The sequence below is a fragment of the Bipolaris sorokiniana genome (assembly GCF_000338995.1).
Source record: "Bipolaris sorokiniana ND90Pr unplaced genomic scaffold COCSAscaffold_6, whole genome shotgun sequence".
In the NCBI taxonomy this organism is placed as follows: Eukaryota; Fungi; Ascomycota; class Dothideomycetes; order Pleosporales; family Pleosporaceae; genus Bipolaris; species Bipolaris sorokiniana.
The window spans coordinates 1,194,437-1,210,823 of NW_006911900.1; the positions used below are offsets into that span (position 1 = coordinate 1,194,437).

Genomic DNA, 16,387 nt, shown 5'->3' on the forward strand with positions numbered 1-16,387 from the left:
TTCCAAAGCGGCGAAAGTACCAGCGACCAGCGACCGTCACCAACACCATGCAATCTCCACACCCAGACGAGCGACCCCTCAAAAAGCGCCGTTTCTTTACAGAAGATTCATCGCCGGTACAGGTACGCTCAAAACCCGCTGACCTCCCTCCATCGTCGCCGCCACCGCCGCCGCCGCTACAACAGCCTCAGGACAGCGAACCGCCACCAATCGAGGGGACTAGCAATGGAGCGCAACAAGATTTTGATGGTTTCGATGTCGAAACTCTTCAGGCTATCGTTGGAGAACTTTCAATCTCCACGCTGCAGAAGTTGAAGGATGTCAGCGCAAGCAATGTGGAGCGAGGTATGCATGTACTCGGAAGATATTAGAGCCTACTCTAACATATACAAGCCATCAATTTATATTTGGATGGATCTTGGAGCACAATGCCTTCAAGATCCCCGGTACCAACCCTCCAGTCTCGTCCACAATCAGTCCAGATGACAATAGCGAGTTCGCTCAAGCGCACCGAATCCGACGTTTCGAATGCCCCCACACCCGCTTCAGGTTCTTCCACACCCAAGGTGATACGCGATATGCCTAGCAAGCGGTACATTGGATCGTTCGGGGCCGCTGCATGGGCGACTAAGAGCGGGAGTGGCCTTCTCAAGCACAATGAGAAGGTTCGGATCGAGCGTGTGAAGCCGCAGCCTAAATTGAACAAGGCTAAGAAGGTCATTCAACTTAAAAAGCCAGATATTGTAGTGCGATTCATAAACGAAAAAGGAGAAGAAGTTGGAAGGCTGGACCAAGATACAGCATCATGGGTGTCTGTTCTCGTAGATCAGAATCTGTGTTCGTTTGAAGGTTCCGTTGTGTACACCCCGGATAAGCTGAGGACTGGAGACACCATTTATCTGCAACTACGAGGTTATTTTCTCCGAGGGGCATTTGACAGCCAGAAGTTTATGAAGCCTGATAATAATCGGGAGATCAACCTATTCGAAGAAAAGGAATCTTCTGAGGAACGAGACCTCCGGTTACGACAGGTCGGCCTCGTTAAGCTATTTGAGGCCATCAATCTCCATCCTACACATGAGAACGAGACGACTGCGAGGCACCGGCGCCAGGGACTGTTACAGGCAGCAGAGGGTGATGAAAAGAAGGGCGACAAGCCCAAGCCAAAAACCAGTACACCGGCAACACCTTTGACTCCTGCAGATCCTACATCCTCGCCGCCAACAGATGAGGTCGAGGAAGGAGAGGAGCTCGAACAGAGTCAATTGGACTCCCTGTACAGGAAGGCGCAATCTTTTGATTTCAACACACCAACCATGGACCCAGCTAGCACTTTCCGTTTGGATCTGCGAAAATATCAAAAGCAAGCCTTGTTCTGGATGGTCAGCAAGGAGAGGGACGAATCAATAGAAGACAGAGAAACATCAATGCACCCGCTATGGGAAGAGTATCAATGGCCAACACAGGATGCAGACAATCAGCCCGTGCCAGCTGTTACAGATCAAGCCATGTTCTATGTCAACCCCTACTCGGGCGAGCTGTCACTGGAGTTTCCAAAGCAAGAGCAGAATTGCCTGGGTGGTGTCCTTGCTGATGAGATGGGTCTGGGCAAGACTATCGAGATGCTCAGTCTGATCCACACGCACAGAACGGAGGTAAATAATGCTGAGACGCTGGCTACCCCAAGATCTCTGCCAAAACTCCACAAGGCTAGTGCTGCCGTTGAACCTGCTCCATATACCACTCTCGTCATCGCGCCAATGTCTCTACTGGCGCAATGGCATAGTGAAGCCGAGAAGGCATCAAAGGAAGGTACTTTGAAAGCAATGGTGTACTATGGCTCTGAAAAGGCGGTCAATCTGCAAAAGCTGTGTTGCGCCTCCAACGCCGCCAACGCACCAAACGTCATTATTACGAGCTACGGTACTGTGCTTTCCGAATACAATCAAGTCCTTACACAAGATGGGAATCGGGGGTCACATGGTGGTATCTTCTCACTGGAATACTTTAGGGTTATTCTCGATGAAGCACACTATATCAAGAACCGGCAGTCGAAAACAGCGAAGGCTTGTTATGAGCTCAGCGCAAAACATCGCTGGGTACTGACAGGAACTCCAATTGTCAATCGCCTCGAAGATCTATTCAGTCTGGTGCGGTTCCTGAAGGTTGAGCCGTGGGCAAACTTTTCGTTCTGGAAAACATTCATTACTGTTCCATTCGAGTCTGGCGATTTTGTGCGTGCCTTGAACGTTGTACAAACAGTGCTTGAGCCGCTAGTACTTCGTCGAACCAAGGATATGAAGACACCGGATGGCAAAGCTCTGGTACCATTGCCACCACGGACAATCGAAGTTGAGAAGATTGTACTGTCCCAAGATGAGCGAGATGTGTACGACCATATATACATGCGCGCGAAGAGTGTGTTCAGTGCAAATGCAGAGGCTGGAACATTAATGAAGTCGTATACCACCATCTTCGCTCAGATTCTCCGGCTACGACAGTCGTGCTGCCACCCTGTTCTCACTCGCAAAGCCAATATTGTCGCTGACGAGGAGGATGCTTCGTTAGCCTCTGACCTTGCAAACGGCTTAGCAGACGACATGGATCTCTCCAATCTTATTGAGCGCTTCGAGACTGAAGGCGACCAAGACGTGAGCAGGTTTGGTGCCAACGTCTTGAAGCAGATACAAGATGAAAACGAGGCCGAGTGTCCCATCTGCTGTGAAGAGCCCATGAACGAGCAAGCTGTCACTGGGTGTTGGCACTCTGCGTGCAAAGAGTGCTTGCTCAACTACATTGCCCATCAGCGCGACAAAAATGAGATACCGCGGTGTTTCAACTGCCGCGAGCCGATCAACGCCCGAGACGTTTTTGAAGTAATCAGGCACGATCACATCGCCGAGGACAACGAGCCCAATCATGCTTTCCGCCCTTCAGACGCACCACAACCGACGTCCACACAGACACCACGCATCAGCCTCCGCCGTGTTGGTCTTACCGGCTCCGCCAAAACTCAAGCACTCATAGGCCACCTCAAGAGAACCCGCAAAGAAGAAAAGAACACTAAAACAGTAGTCTTTTCGCAGTTTACGTCTTTCCTCGACCTTATCGAGCCCGCTTTAGCACGTGACCACATACCCTTTCTGCGCTTTGATGGCTCTATCACCCAGAAAGCGCGCGCCCAAATCCTCGCAGAGTTCACCACATCTCCGAAGCCGTACGTCTTGCTGTTGAGTCTTCGCGCAGGCGGTGTAGGCCTCAATCTCACCTGTGCAAGTAAGGTATTTATGATGGATCCATGGTGGAGTTTTGCTGTTGAGGCTCAAGCAATCGATCGTGTACATCGTATGGGACAGGAGCGGGAAGTAAAAGTCATAAGATTTTGTGTCGAGGGAAGTATCGAAGAGAAGATGTTGAGGATTCAGGAGAGGAAAAAGTTCATGTAAGTTGTTGCTAAACCCCTTCCCCTTTCATGTCCTCAAGTTTTGTTTTTGGGGATAGCTAACATTCTCTGCAGTGCGAGTTCACTGGGCATGATGTCTGATGAGGAGAAGCGCGTGCAGCGTATAGAAGACATCAAGGAACTATTGAGTTAAGCGTCGATGGATAGAACATTCGATGCTCCAACACGACATAGATTTTGTACACGAAGTATGAATACCCATACACATGCCCTACCAATAAACTTTCGTATACCTTTGTTTTTGGTCTTCTCGCGTGGCGTGTATGTCACGTGCTTATAGCACTCCCAGAGTCGACACATTCGTGACTCCATAATCACACATCCAGTAGGACCGATGGCGAACTCTCTATTCCCCATCATTCTAGCTACTCATTGACAGTAAACTTTGCCTCACACACCTACTCTCCATCTTCCCCCCCCCTTAGATACCCAAGATACCATATCACTTCAACGTACTACACCTTTTCGCATTCACCAAGTTACATGTGTTCATTACGTTCCTACATTACCATCACCCCCATTACACCTCGCACACGAATATCCTTGTATACCCACCCTCCACATTACTCTGCCAAGCCCTTCAAACAAAACCAAAAAGAAAAACAACCCCCTTGTATTCCCCACTTAACTGGAACCTCAAAACAATCCCAAGCCCACCCCCGCCGCTCCAATTAGAAACCCCGCAATCCGCCCCGTAGGCACCACAGCACCGCCCGTGAACCCAGGAAGCAAACTAGAAGATTGCACAGAAAACGATGGCCCGTCTTCGGTAGACGTAGTCGTCGTGCTTGAGCGTGTAGAAGGCGGGGTGGATATGATGCCGGGGGGAATGGAGGAAGAAAAAGGTTCTTCTTCGGGGGTGAGGAGGCTTGTTGATTCTGTAGATGAGGGTGGGGGTGGGGGACCTTGAGATGAGGTGTCAGCGGTGCTGAGTGATGGGGGTGAGGTATTTGTTGATGGAGAACCACTGGAGATTGGGGTAGAAGAGCGAGGTGGTGCGGGAGATGAAGATGGAGATGGAACAGGCGTACGTAAGCTAGATGACGGAGGAGGTGGCGGCGGCGGCAAGTTAGTGGGAGATGCAGTAGATGTCGGTGCAGCGGTTGTACTAGCTGGAGCCGCAGATGTCTCTGTCACCACAGCGCTTTCGGCTGTCGGTAGACGCCGGATTATAGTTGTTGCAGCGGGGACGCGGGATAGATACGTGGTCGAGCCGCGTGTTGAAGTGTCTGGGTCCGCAGTGCTTCCTACGATAGGATCGCAAGCACTGGATCCGATGGGCTGGCCAAGCTGTTGGATGACGGTGGGGAGAGTATTCAGATAATTGACTACTGTAGGCGGTACTGATGATTTTGGCTCTGGGATCTCGCTTTCTATAACGATAAGGGGTGGCCAGACTGTAGGTACTGGCAATGCTAGAGTTGATGTTTCGCTCACACATGCTGAGCCGATTGGCTCAACTTCGATGCGGCTGAATGTCGCATAGGCAGCGTACACGGTGGGCCATGTCAGAGGTACGCCAGAGTAGTCCCAGGTGATGGTCTGACTTGGTGGTGGGAGCTCGTTTGTGTAGAGCGTGGAGCTTACGTCTTCTTTAGCGGCGTTGGTGTAGATGTCGAGAGTCACAACAGGTAGCGATGTAGTCGAAACGACGACGGTTCCTGGGTAGCCCAATCGCTGCGCCGTTACATCAATCTGGCATGCGCTGGAGCAAGACATAGATACTGAAGAGGCTGATGGGAGGGAGGGAGTCAGCGTCTCGGTGACAGTAGTTGGTTGAGTTAGAATAGTGACAAATGTTTGCGTGACCAAGATGATAGAGACAGTCGTCTCAGCTGGCAATGTCAAAGTTGACACTAAACTCGAGCCGGGAAGCGATACAGTACTTGTTATAACAGAGGCCGGCAAAGTTGCAGTCGAGAGCACGGTGCTTGTGGTCACACTTCCGGGGAGCTCGCTCACCACTGTCGACGTCATAGCTGGTTGAGTTGTTGTAGAGATAATTGTGCTTGGCGGCAATTGCATAGTAACCACCGAAGTTACTCCAGGGAGTTGGATGACTGATGTAACAACTTCAGGTGGCAGGGTAAGCGTAGAGACGACAGTACTCGCGGGTAACTGCGTAGTCACAACTGAAGTAGTTCCAGGGAGCTGGATAGTAGAAGTTATGACTTGCCCTGGTAAAGTGATAGTAGAAAGCTGCGTAGTCGCAGGAAGTTGTGTAGTGACGGTCAAGAGGCTCCCTGTAAGCGTAAGAGTTGATGTAGTAATCTGCCCTGGTTGCGTGTACGTGTCTGTGATAGTTGTTGGGGGAGAGACCGACACCGAAGTGACGGTAGTTGGTGGCAATGTCAGAGTTGAGACAGTCGTGGAAATTGTAGTACTTGGTGGAAGTTCGGTCGTTACCATAGACGTGACGCCAGGAAGCGTTGTCGTAGTAACAATAACTTGAGGTGGCAATGTCAAGGTGCTAAGCTGAGTTGAAACTTGTGTCAGGGTCTCGACAACTGTCTCTGTTCGCTCCACTGTCTGAGTTGGGCCTGGTACGATAACTTCTTGGGTTGGTCCTGGGATCTCCACTATGAATGTGGATGTAACCAAGATTTCAGAGACAATGGTTTGGGTACTTATGCTAGTTGTACCAGGAACTGCATTGTGTTAGGTTTCTCTAAGTTTTCGTTTGATCCAGAAGTACTTACGAGATATAGTTGTGGGAACAAACTCAGTTGTCGTCAACTTCGAAACGGACGTAGATATACTAGTGGCCCAGGAAGTCTCCGTCGTACTAGTGGTTTCTGTTGTTGTAGTTGGTTCGAGGCTAATAACAGTTTCGGTTGGTCCAGGCACTGAGACGGTTTGGACTGAGGTCTCTGTAGGGCCTGGTACTGATAATGTTGGCCCTGGTACGGTCTCGATCATAGAAATCAGCTCAGTCAGTGTAAGTGTTGCGGTGGTTTGCGAGACTACTGTTGTAGTGGTGATCGAAGTTGTTCCAGGTACTATTTGCTGTTAGTTTTCTGGTGAATGATCTCGGAAAAAGCAAAAAAATGCTCAATATAACCATGAATTAGACAATGACTAGATGTTTAAACTCACATGTTAAGGTTATTGTGTCAAAGAGAGTTGTGGAGAAAGTCGTGAGCTAGAGAGACATACTGCGTTAGCACCCTTAGAGGTTAGTGAGAGCTAGCCAAGTTAACTTACAGAAGTGTATATGGATGTCGAAACGCTCGTGGTTGTAGATACGAGTGTTTTAGTCGTGGTATCAAGATCAGTCGTCTTTATTGGTATAGTCGTATATTCAGTCGTCGGGGTGTAGCTGATCTCAGTCGTTGGAAGAAGCTATAAGCTTGTCAGCCAAATTCAAGAAACAGCAATTCAAAATCCAATGAATGAAACGAAACTCTTTTGCAAAATAGGAGCTAGTAAATATGCACCATTGATAAAATTCCAAGGGCATATGTTCGTAGAATGAGGTGTGAATAACATACCGTCACAAACGTCGAAATGAGTGTCTACTTGCGTTAGTTGCTATTTCTTTTTTTTGAAAGGGGTATACAAACTCACTGTAGTCGTCCGTTCCGTCAAAGTGTTGTTGACCGTTATCGTTGGGCCAGTAATATGTTCTGTAAACGTGTACGTCGAAGTCTTTTATATTTTGTTAGGCATTTCATCAACTAGGCTGCCTTATGGAAATGAATACCTCAGTAAGATTGAGACCTGGCTTTGTGATGGTTTCTTTTTCAGTCTTTACAGGTCAGCGAGCACCTCGAAATGAGAGAGTTATGAGATGTACTTTTGTTGTTGTAGAATTTTTGGTCTCTGTGATAGTTACCGGAAAGCGAGTGGAGCAGGATTGAATGGAAGTAATTGTAACAGTCTTCGCAGGTGGACCATATCCACCGCCGTTGGTCACACTTGTTGTCTTCGTAACGGTAACTGTGATAGGCGAGGGAAGAACTTCGTAGCCTCTGGAAGGGGTGATGGTGTTTGTTACAGTCCTAATCGACGTACTGGGACTTGGACAGGTCATGGGTGCAGTGACTGTGATTCGTATTGTAGATATAGAAGGCCGCCCATAATCGTACACCGTGGTAGTGGTCTTGCATGTAGCCGGTTTCTGTCCATAATCTTGCGCGTTGATTCCTTCTTCGAAAGGTTTGGTGGACGGCGATACAGCCTCTGATGGTTTCTGAGCAGCTGGCACTGTGTTGCTATTCTGTGTACGAGCTATACCGGCTAATACCAGAAACAGCGGCCAGTAGTTGCGCATCCTGAAGCGAAAGACTATTGATTTGGATGAACGAATGACGAACAAATCAATCCTAGATATTCGCGTGAGAAAGTTAGTGTAAACTGCTTGGATAAGACGATCGTGGGTGTAGCTAGAAATGGCACAAAGCTCTAGCCTTCTGACGCGAGCGCAAGGCTGGGAGATAGTATGATGTATTGGAACCTCAGAAGACACAAGATATCGAATACAGAAGAGGCAGCTGTAGAGGAAAAGAAGAATCTAGACCGATTAGAGCATGGCGTACCTTGTTACAGAGTCTGAACTGGAAGGTCGGAGAGGAAAGAAATTACCGGCTAAGAATGATACAGGACGATGACGAAGCTAACAGAATTCCTACATATTAGGAGATCATACGCCTGCACCTAGGCGGCTGAGAATACATGAGTTTGGCTCGTGTGCCTGTATACCAGGATACGTAAATGTGACACCGGAAATAGCATATCCAAACGACAGGTGGGTATCTCCCTCATGGCCTACTACTCAGAAGAGTACAGGGCGCGGCACTGAACTGATGCTAAACCGGTGAATCATTCCACGAACACTGTCAGCATCATCATCATCATCTTCCGGTGAAAGGCCACCACTCCAGCCATGGGTGCAGATTAAAATCACGATAGCAGTGGCTGCCATTTCTGAACGCCATAACACATCTTACCCACACCACAAATATCAAGAAACAGGACACTTGCTGCGAGGGATCTAGAGCCAAGTCGTGGGTGCAACCCACGGTGAACGCTGACATGGACTATATTGAGGCCGCATCTAGTTAGCCATCGACCGTAACTGGAATAGTGATATGCAGCTGTTCATCAAAAGAAATGCGGCTTGACGCCAGGCAAGACTGAGATGAAGGAGGTGCGGGCCAGCCTGGCAGAGGGCTAGAAGCCATGATTGAGAATATAGTAACACAAGGGCGGCCCTTACAGCTTGGCTGATGCTTCCGCTGGACGCCATACTACTCAGGTTCATTAGCCAGGAACACTTGACAGGAGCATGATGATGCATGCTTGTTGCTACAGCTTCGGATGGATGGATGAAGCCATAGTATATAGCCGCAGCAAAGCCGTCATGAGGAGGGCATGGTGCAAGGCATACAATGTCAGGCGAGGTGCATGCACGTAAGAAGCTCAGTCTGTGCGCGACGGGAGAGTGGGGTGGCACCTAGTAGCGCGATTGCGGCCTTAGCTGCCGTTGTAAAGGAATATAGTGATAGGACGACTTGAACATGCTCGTCCAGTCAATCTTCAACGCCTCCTACGCGCCATCCATCTATTTACATCCCTCACTCAAGATCTGCTTGCGCAGCCATCTCAAAACGTTGCCCCCTCATGGCCATGGCCCACACCAACCTGTTTCTAGGCTCGCGATCTCTTCGTTGTTGCTTCTCCCCCAATGAGAACCCTGTAATTAGTCGCCACCCAACCCATACCCTTTGTTCGGTGCCGCCACGTCGAGCGGTATTTTGATGTCTTTAAATGCGCTAGGCAAGCATATCATGTCCTTCTGGCGCTGTGCCTCGACCCCGCGTCAAGCACAGACACCAGCCTGGCTGCAGGAGCAGATGGGCTTGATGTGCCTGCAACAGTCAGACGAATCCATGATTAACCGACGCAAGCAACAGTCATTTGGAATCAGATACTAATCCTTGTTGAGGACTCATAGCCGTCAATCAGCAGTTTCCTATGTCATCGCCAACCACTAAGCCGTGTATGAGGCTTTTCATGGCTGGGTTAGACGGCTGACACTTTGTTAGCATGCCTTGCCTATGCTGCCTTTTCTTGGTTGAGAGCCTTCGTTATTTGTTCCCTATACCCACTCTGGATATGATATTACAATGCGACCCTCAGCAATGCATTCCAAAAAACGCGACGAGCCGCTCCAACTGCCACCAGTCCCATACGTTCTAAGCGATAGTGGAGTATTCGACGGCAACGACGGAAAATGGTCATCATTCCTTCTCAATATTGGAGATGATGGCTCTGGAAGAGGCCAGAACTTCAGGGTTCTCATTTCTACTTCATCTCCAGTCGTCCTGGTTCCTGGACAAACTGAATGGTGTGATGACGATGAGTGCGCTAAGAAGCGTGGACTTGAGCTTTACGACGGAAAGCAGCCTCTCGGACTACAAGACTCGGCGCAATGGCAAGCCTCTGAGATTTACAACGTACCTCAGCCGTATTGGTGGAGTGATTCCTACAGAATTGATCAGAGCGACTTGAATGGCCTATGGGGAGTCGATAACGTGGCTTTGGGGGCAAGCTCGCCAAAAAGTTTCATACTAGCCGAACAGTATGTGGTCAGGACCTTGGTGAAGGATTTCTTCATGGGCTCTTTTGGACTCGCTGTGGGAGCTGTTGGTCCACCTGGTGGAGACAAACCAAATTTCCTGGACAATTTCGAAGCTGCGAATAAGATCGCAAGTCGTTCATATGGATACACCGCTGGTGCATACTATCGTGAGTGATACATTCTTCCATCTTCAGTCACAATAGGATATTGCTTCGCGTTTACTTTGACTACACATCATATGCGGCTTGGTGACTGACGCGTCGAGATGGGCTAAAGAAGTATAGGAAACAACAACAACGGAGTCCCAGGAAGCCTGGTCTTAGGCGGGTACGACGAATCACGATTCAAACCGAAAGGTACATCCATACGCATGCCGAATGACAAGAACAACGCGCTTGTTGTTGGAGTACAGTCTATTCTTTATGCAATGGATCAAGACGTTGAGACAAATACAGTGAGATTGACACCAAGTGGAGGATTCTCTGCTACGATAGATTCCACACTACCCTATCTCATCTTACCAGACGAAGTTTGCGACGAGTTTGTATCCAAATTTCGTCTGGAGTTCGATGAAGATAGTCAGTTGTTTCTTGTCAACTCTACTTCTCACCAAGCCAACCAGCGTGAGAATGCTACCGTTTCCTTCAAAATCGGGGCAAGCCCTTCCGACAGCGACATCTTCACTTCGATTGTCTTACCATATGTAGCGTTCGACCAACAGGCCAGCTTTCCTCTGCCCGTTCCTAATGAAAGCAACCAGTACTTTCCGATCAAGAGATCCGAGAACGGTGTGTTTGTGCTGGGTCGCACATTTTTACAAGAAGCATACATTATCGTCGATTACGAAAGGACCAATTTTACAGTCGCGCCAGCATTATTTGCTGATCCTATGCCTACCCAGAGTCTTGTCACCATATTCAACGAGTCATACACTAGACTACCTTCTGTCGCAAACGATGATTCCGAAGGGGGACTACCTACTGGTGCAATTGCGAGAATCGTTGTGGGAATTGTTATAGTTTTCGCTCTCGCTGCTATTGGTGTCTTCATTTGGTGGAAACGCCGTAATCCAAAGAAAGATGGGATTGAAAGTGAAAGGCCCCTGGAGATAGACACAACCCATGCTGGCACGGAGGTCAAGTACCGACGCGTTTCAGAGCTTACCGGATCTGAAGGTCCGCAATCACCAAGAGGCTCGTCGCTGGGTTACTACGGTCCAGATCACAAGTCGATACCCCCAATTTGCGAGATGTCACCAGACAGTCCCCCCTCCGAGCTTTACAGTCCTCCACCTGAAGGCCATGACGGTGTCGATTATTTTGCTTCTGCCGAGGCAAGACGGCAGGGGGCAATGCGAGATCGCCGCTCTCCAGGCATGAGCACAACGCAAACGCCTACTATTGCTGAACTCCCCGGAGAAGGCATTACATACGAGACTTCTGCGGATGAATCGAAGCCGACACAAAGACCTCGACATAGCCGTAGCCCGAGTGACAGTTCACTTGGTACCAACATTGATGCAGTGTTAGCGAACGAGCGAATGGCCCGTCCGAGGAATGGATCGGATGTTAATGACGCGGCGGTGGAGCCTTATTCACCAAATACTGTTGAGGAAGAAGCAGGTGTGAAAACAGTGGGACCAGACGAAGATCATGGCCCTGCTGAGCAGTCAGCTGTCGAACGGCGACCATCGCATTCGAGAGGGCTGAGTGACACTACAATCCAAAGCGAAAGCACAGCAGTGTCGCAGCCCACACAAGAAGAGCTGGATCGCTGGGCGAGGACCGGAGAGGTCGTACAGCGACCAATGTCTCCGTAATGTACAACCATCTCAAGACCACTTCGGTGCACTCTTAGAATATTGCAAACAGCCTTTTGTTTTCGTATCTTCTTCGCTCGAAACACTTGTGTAAATCAAGGTACCCACTTGTATATTCTTTACATCCGTAACCTACTTCTCTATTTCCTTCACGGATGCAGTGCTGCATTACTATTTCGCATTATATTTATGTAAACATGATTCTCTCTAGTTAACTCGTCCGACACAGTAAGCAAACTTTCACACACATGTTACGCGTCTGACTTCCCCGTAAGCCAGCCCCAGCTCCAGAAGTCACAACTTTACTGCATCCCTCCCGCCACCTCAGTCCTTGAAAACCCCCTTCTCTCCCCTCCTCATACCATACCGCACGCACCATACCCGCCCTCCCCAATGTACACCGCCACAACCAACCGCTGACCACCCTTTCCCTCTCCCAACATTCCAGCAACCAGCACAAAAAGCTACATACAGCCTAGTCTCCTTACAGTCTCTTCCGCATTCCATTAGCATTCCCTTGTTCGCACCCCATTCTTTGTTTACCGGTTCGGCAATAAGCCAGAACCAAGGTTTGGCATTGGACTGGGCTGAGGATATTTAGCCTTGCCAGGTTTTCTGGCCCCATACACGTTGGATTTCTTGAATCAGGGCTGGTTGCATACATGTACACAACTTGTGCACAACAGTGTCAGCCTGGTTATGTCGATTTGGTGTGAGCAATGGGATCGTAGCAGACAGGTAAGCCAGGGAAGTTTTTTTCTTTTCTTCCAATAGAGATGATGATTCAAACGCACAATAACGCAGCACAGGTTGCTATGCTGACTTGCCTGAAACAAAGCCCGAGGCATATACGACCGCGTTCATGCGTTAGATGCTCCACGGCGCAAATCATCGGTATAGGCTTTGAACACGTCATTCAGTCTTGCATGCACGAAGGTAAGAATTGGGGGCGGTTGTGCGGCGTACCGGGTAAGGCGAAAGTGGGGCGAGTTGACAATACTCCGAGGAGGCGAGGCGATCCCAGTCTAGACGACACGAACTTTGTAAGCGGGTATGAAGATCAAGCTTCCTCTAGATAACGTGTGCGTATTTACTTGATAAGAAAAAAAACAATAATGCACGATCATAGTTTCAGACAAGCCAAGTGTGGAGGTGTTGTTGTTCCAAGGGGAAATAAGATTGGTATTTTGCGGGCTGGATATCACGCCACAATGACATCTGGTCGTAGCATTTGATTATTGCTCTGTATTCAGCCTGATTAATGGATTAACCGGTGTACATAAACATGCACACTCGAGGAAGACAACCGCTAGAATACCGAGGAATGCCGCGAAGCTTTGGTGCCGTTGAAGGGTCGCTGCGGGACCATGGCACAGTTTTGCGCATGTAATGGTTTTGTGCCAGGCACTCATTCGATACAGCTCAATTACAGGGTTTCTGGCTCGACATGGCGGGTCTGGCTATAGATAGCGTGATTTTACAGTGGCATATCGTATGCACACTCAATCCTCGTGGTCTACAGTATTACTACCCATATTTACCTTGGGTGTCTTGTCTTGCTCCGCTGATGTCACCATAAACTTGTGTCCAGGAGATGAATGGTCCGACATCTCATTGGGCACAGATTGCCCAGGGTGTGTTTGTCGATAAGCCACATCAGGTGCGCGCCGCTGCGGATAAAGTACCCCTCCTGGTGTTGCAGCACTATTTTGACGCCGCATCAGATTTGTGAAGAGGTCGAATGTCGAGTTCGAGTTGAGAAATGATAGTGGCCATTGGATTGCAGGAAGCCAGCTTTGATCAATGGATTCGTGGCATGCTTTTAGTACTCGCTGACCCCAGTTTTTCATGAACCAGTATCGTGGTTCCGCGGCTAGGAGAACAGTGGCATAGTGCATGAGAATGACTAGCGCACCTGGCCGTCGTTGCTGCAAAAGGCTCATGAACTCCACATTGATATGTAATGGCCAGATGAACAAGAAGCGTAGCTCTCGGTTGTCAACCTTGGGAGGCAGCGAGATACTTAAAGCAGGATCGAAGTGTGCCACCGTGGTCAAGTAAGTCGCCCTTTCACTCTCAGGGAGATCATGCTTGTCCCGGATGAAACTGACTAGTGCAGGGGTTTGTTGTAATAGCTCCATCAATAGTGGTTGGGAAGGTGTCACCTCGGTTGGGTCACTGACCAAGGGCCGAAGAAACGAGTCAACAATGGTGGCTTGTGTAAGTGACAGGATATTACCCATACCCTGCATGAGATAAAAGCAGTTGAGGAGACCTTCAATGACACACGGCGGTGTAGCACTCATATTGTGCTCAGCCTCGAGGCCTAATGAGGCAAATACACTCAGGGTGAGTAAGGTTGATGTGGCTACCATAGCTGCAGCTTCTTGAGGGGTGGTTGCGGCAATGTTTCTTCGCAGCCCTCTTATGGCACAATCCTGGTGATGTATTCCAAAAGTGTAATACTCGTGGCACAGTTCTTGCTGCTGCTGTTTGTCGGCTTTGGAGAATGCAGCGAAAGCCAGCATTTCATGCATCAAGTAGGGGTGCGAAACTGCATACTTTGGGGCATCGACTCGCCACATATGGCAAATATCGCTTCGATGTGTGAGCTCTTCGTACGCTTCGGTGGTCCAAAAATGCCTACAAAGGATGAGTCGACGTGTCTGGTTAGGTGAGGTTGATGATTGGTCTTACAGAAGCTCCAGGTCACGCAGCCAAAGGTCTGCTTGGGGAATTTCATTGCGGTGTATGAATCTTGACAGAAACAGATACTGGTCTGCCTGTGACTCTGGCGAGGAGCCTTCGGATATGGCTGTGTGCTGGCTGGGGTGAGAGTCTATGCGGGAGGGAGGCGTTGCAGATGCCGACGACGCCTGTTGACTGGTCAGCAACTATATCCCGTCGATGTGCGGGTCGGATCGTACGGCTATGGGTCGCTCAGACGGGGACGACTGGTTGGTGCGTCGGGGAGTAGTTGCAGCGGAACCTGCCGCGAGGGAGGAGGGTTGGGGCGTGTTGGGGTCCCAGGTAACAAGGCTACACGGGACGCCATGGCGGGCACAGTTTGAGCACGGCTTGAGCTCGTCACACTGGAGTCTATCTCAGCAATGATCTTCTTGGATCAGTCCACCATGCTCCGCCCAAGTTGGTCTGGCGTACCTTCACGTGGCGAGCCTTGCACTGTCGGCAGCCCAGGCGTGATCTGCCATACACATTTTAGCGTAGTCCAGTGCCAATAATAGCCCCTGGTATGACCAGGACGGTGAAACGGGATGGGGTTATTGGTGTGTGTGTGCGGGTGACGAATAAACGGGTGGGGGGTTAACAAAGTACGGACTTCTTGTGCCCGAGGCGTGGCATTGGAGGAGAGCAGCACGGCCAGGTACCGGGGCGTTGGGCTGCGACAGTTGACCGCTCGCTCACGAGAGTGTAACGGACCTACTCTACTGGACGTGTCGTCAGACCGTTGATTGAGGCAAGAAAGCGAATGCGACGTGGAGGAACACGGGAGGTGCTGTCTTGGTGGAGCGTGGGATCTTTGCGCGCGCAGGGATAAACAGACACTATCCCCCTTCCATCGCACGATATGCAGCGGAATAGAACCTCGGCGAACAAGTGGAGCTCGCATTCGCATTCCCTCCCTCGTCATCGACACATGGCGCTCCAGCTCGCCATCACCACTGGCCCGTCGATTTCCATTGCGTCTCGGGCACTATCCACGTGCAGCGGCTCGTTCCACCACATCTGGGGTCTTCTAATTACTTACATATGTATACAAGTCCTCTGCAAATCGCCCCACACACCCTGCTGCCCCGTCCTTGCACCCTGTGTCCCAACACCATGCAGAAATGCTCAATGCCTCTCTACCCTACATACGCACACAGCGCCCAGCATCATCACATGTTGGTGGTCTAGATGACCGCTAGGTCAACAGCTACCGCGGCCGCATATACTCCAGAACGTTTGGATTCGTGTTGGGCGGTCGAGAAAAAGCAAACCACGCTCGCAACGCACGCTACGCCCATGGCTCCATGTATACGTACACGCCGCCAAACGAACTACCTTGAGTAAGAGACTGATTGGCGTGGAATCGAGACGATTAGCCTAGAGGGCCTTGTCGCGATCCCGCGTTACGTCAGGACGAAGCGGGGAGAAAACAGTCCTCCACATTTGGGTTGCCTCATCATGGAATCGATCTGTAGTCCACAGCTTATTAAGCGTTCTAGTGTGGCGTAGGAATTGTCACTAGTCTCCCAGCTCTGACAGATGAAATCTGGCTTGCTTATCGTCGATCAATCTCGACTCATCATCCAGCCGTATTCGAAATGGCATATCCCTTGCTCCTACGATAATTTCTTATTGCGCAGTTCCAAGAGACAAATATGTTGAACGACAAATTCGATTGCTGAAACGGTCCTCAACGCCATGTATTGGATTGACAGATATAGTTTGACCACAGCTGTTGCGGCCGTAAGGTAAATGGAATAAGGGCTTGGCAACGTCAACGCCCAGCAGAGCC

General features: G+C 49.8%; 4 protein-coding genes across 4 annotated transcripts; 2 read left to right on the forward strand and 2 right to left on the reverse strand.

Moving 5' to 3' along the window:
• Nucleotides 1-47: 47 nt before the first annotated feature.
• COCSADRAFT_181009 (uncharacterized protein) lies at nt 48-3,698 on the forward strand (the record flags this gene model as incomplete). Its single annotated transcript, XM_007701365.1, has 3 exons — nt 48-345; nt 394-3,442; nt 3,518-3,698. The coding sequence occupies 3 exons, from the start codon at nt 48-50 to the stop codon at nt 3,594-3,596; spliced, it is 3,426 nt and encodes a 1,141-aa protein (XP_007699555.1). The 3' UTR covers nt 3,597-3,698.
• Nucleotides 3,699-4,099: 401 nt separating this feature from the next.
• On the reverse strand, nt 4,100-7,736 carry COCSADRAFT_160035 (uncharacterized protein; the record flags this gene model as incomplete). Its single annotated transcript, XM_007701366.1, has 8 exons — nt 4,100-6,111; nt 6,163-6,462; nt 6,560-6,605; nt 6,668-6,805; nt 6,955-6,978; nt 7,031-7,111; nt 7,167-7,211; nt 7,260-7,736. 8 exons carry the CDS (start codon nt 7,734-7,736, stop codon nt 4,100-4,102), a joined length of 3,123 nt encoding a protein of 1,040 aa, XP_007699556.1.
• A 1,855-nt stretch (nt 7,737-9,591) lies between these two features.
• On the forward strand, nt 9,592-11,919 carry COCSADRAFT_190030 (uncharacterized protein; the record flags this gene model as incomplete). Its single annotated transcript, XM_007701367.1, has 2 exons — nt 9,592-10,213; nt 10,331-11,919. The coding sequence occupies 2 exons, from the start codon at nt 9,592-9,594 to the stop codon at nt 11,863-11,865; spliced, it is 2,157 nt and encodes a 718-aa protein (XP_007699557.1). The 3' UTR covers nt 11,866-11,919.
• Nucleotides 11,920-13,367: 1,448 nt separating this feature from the next.
• COCSADRAFT_160037 (uncharacterized protein) lies at nt 13,368-14,920 on the reverse strand (the record flags this gene model as incomplete). The annotated part of the gene is made up of 3 exons (XM_007701368.1): nt 13,368-14,508; nt 14,563-14,741; nt 14,855-14,920. The coding sequence occupies 3 exons, from the start codon at nt 14,918-14,920 to the stop codon at nt 13,368-13,370; spliced, it is 1,386 nt and encodes a 461-aa protein (XP_007699558.1).
• Nucleotides 14,921-16,387: the final 1,467 nt, after the last annotated feature.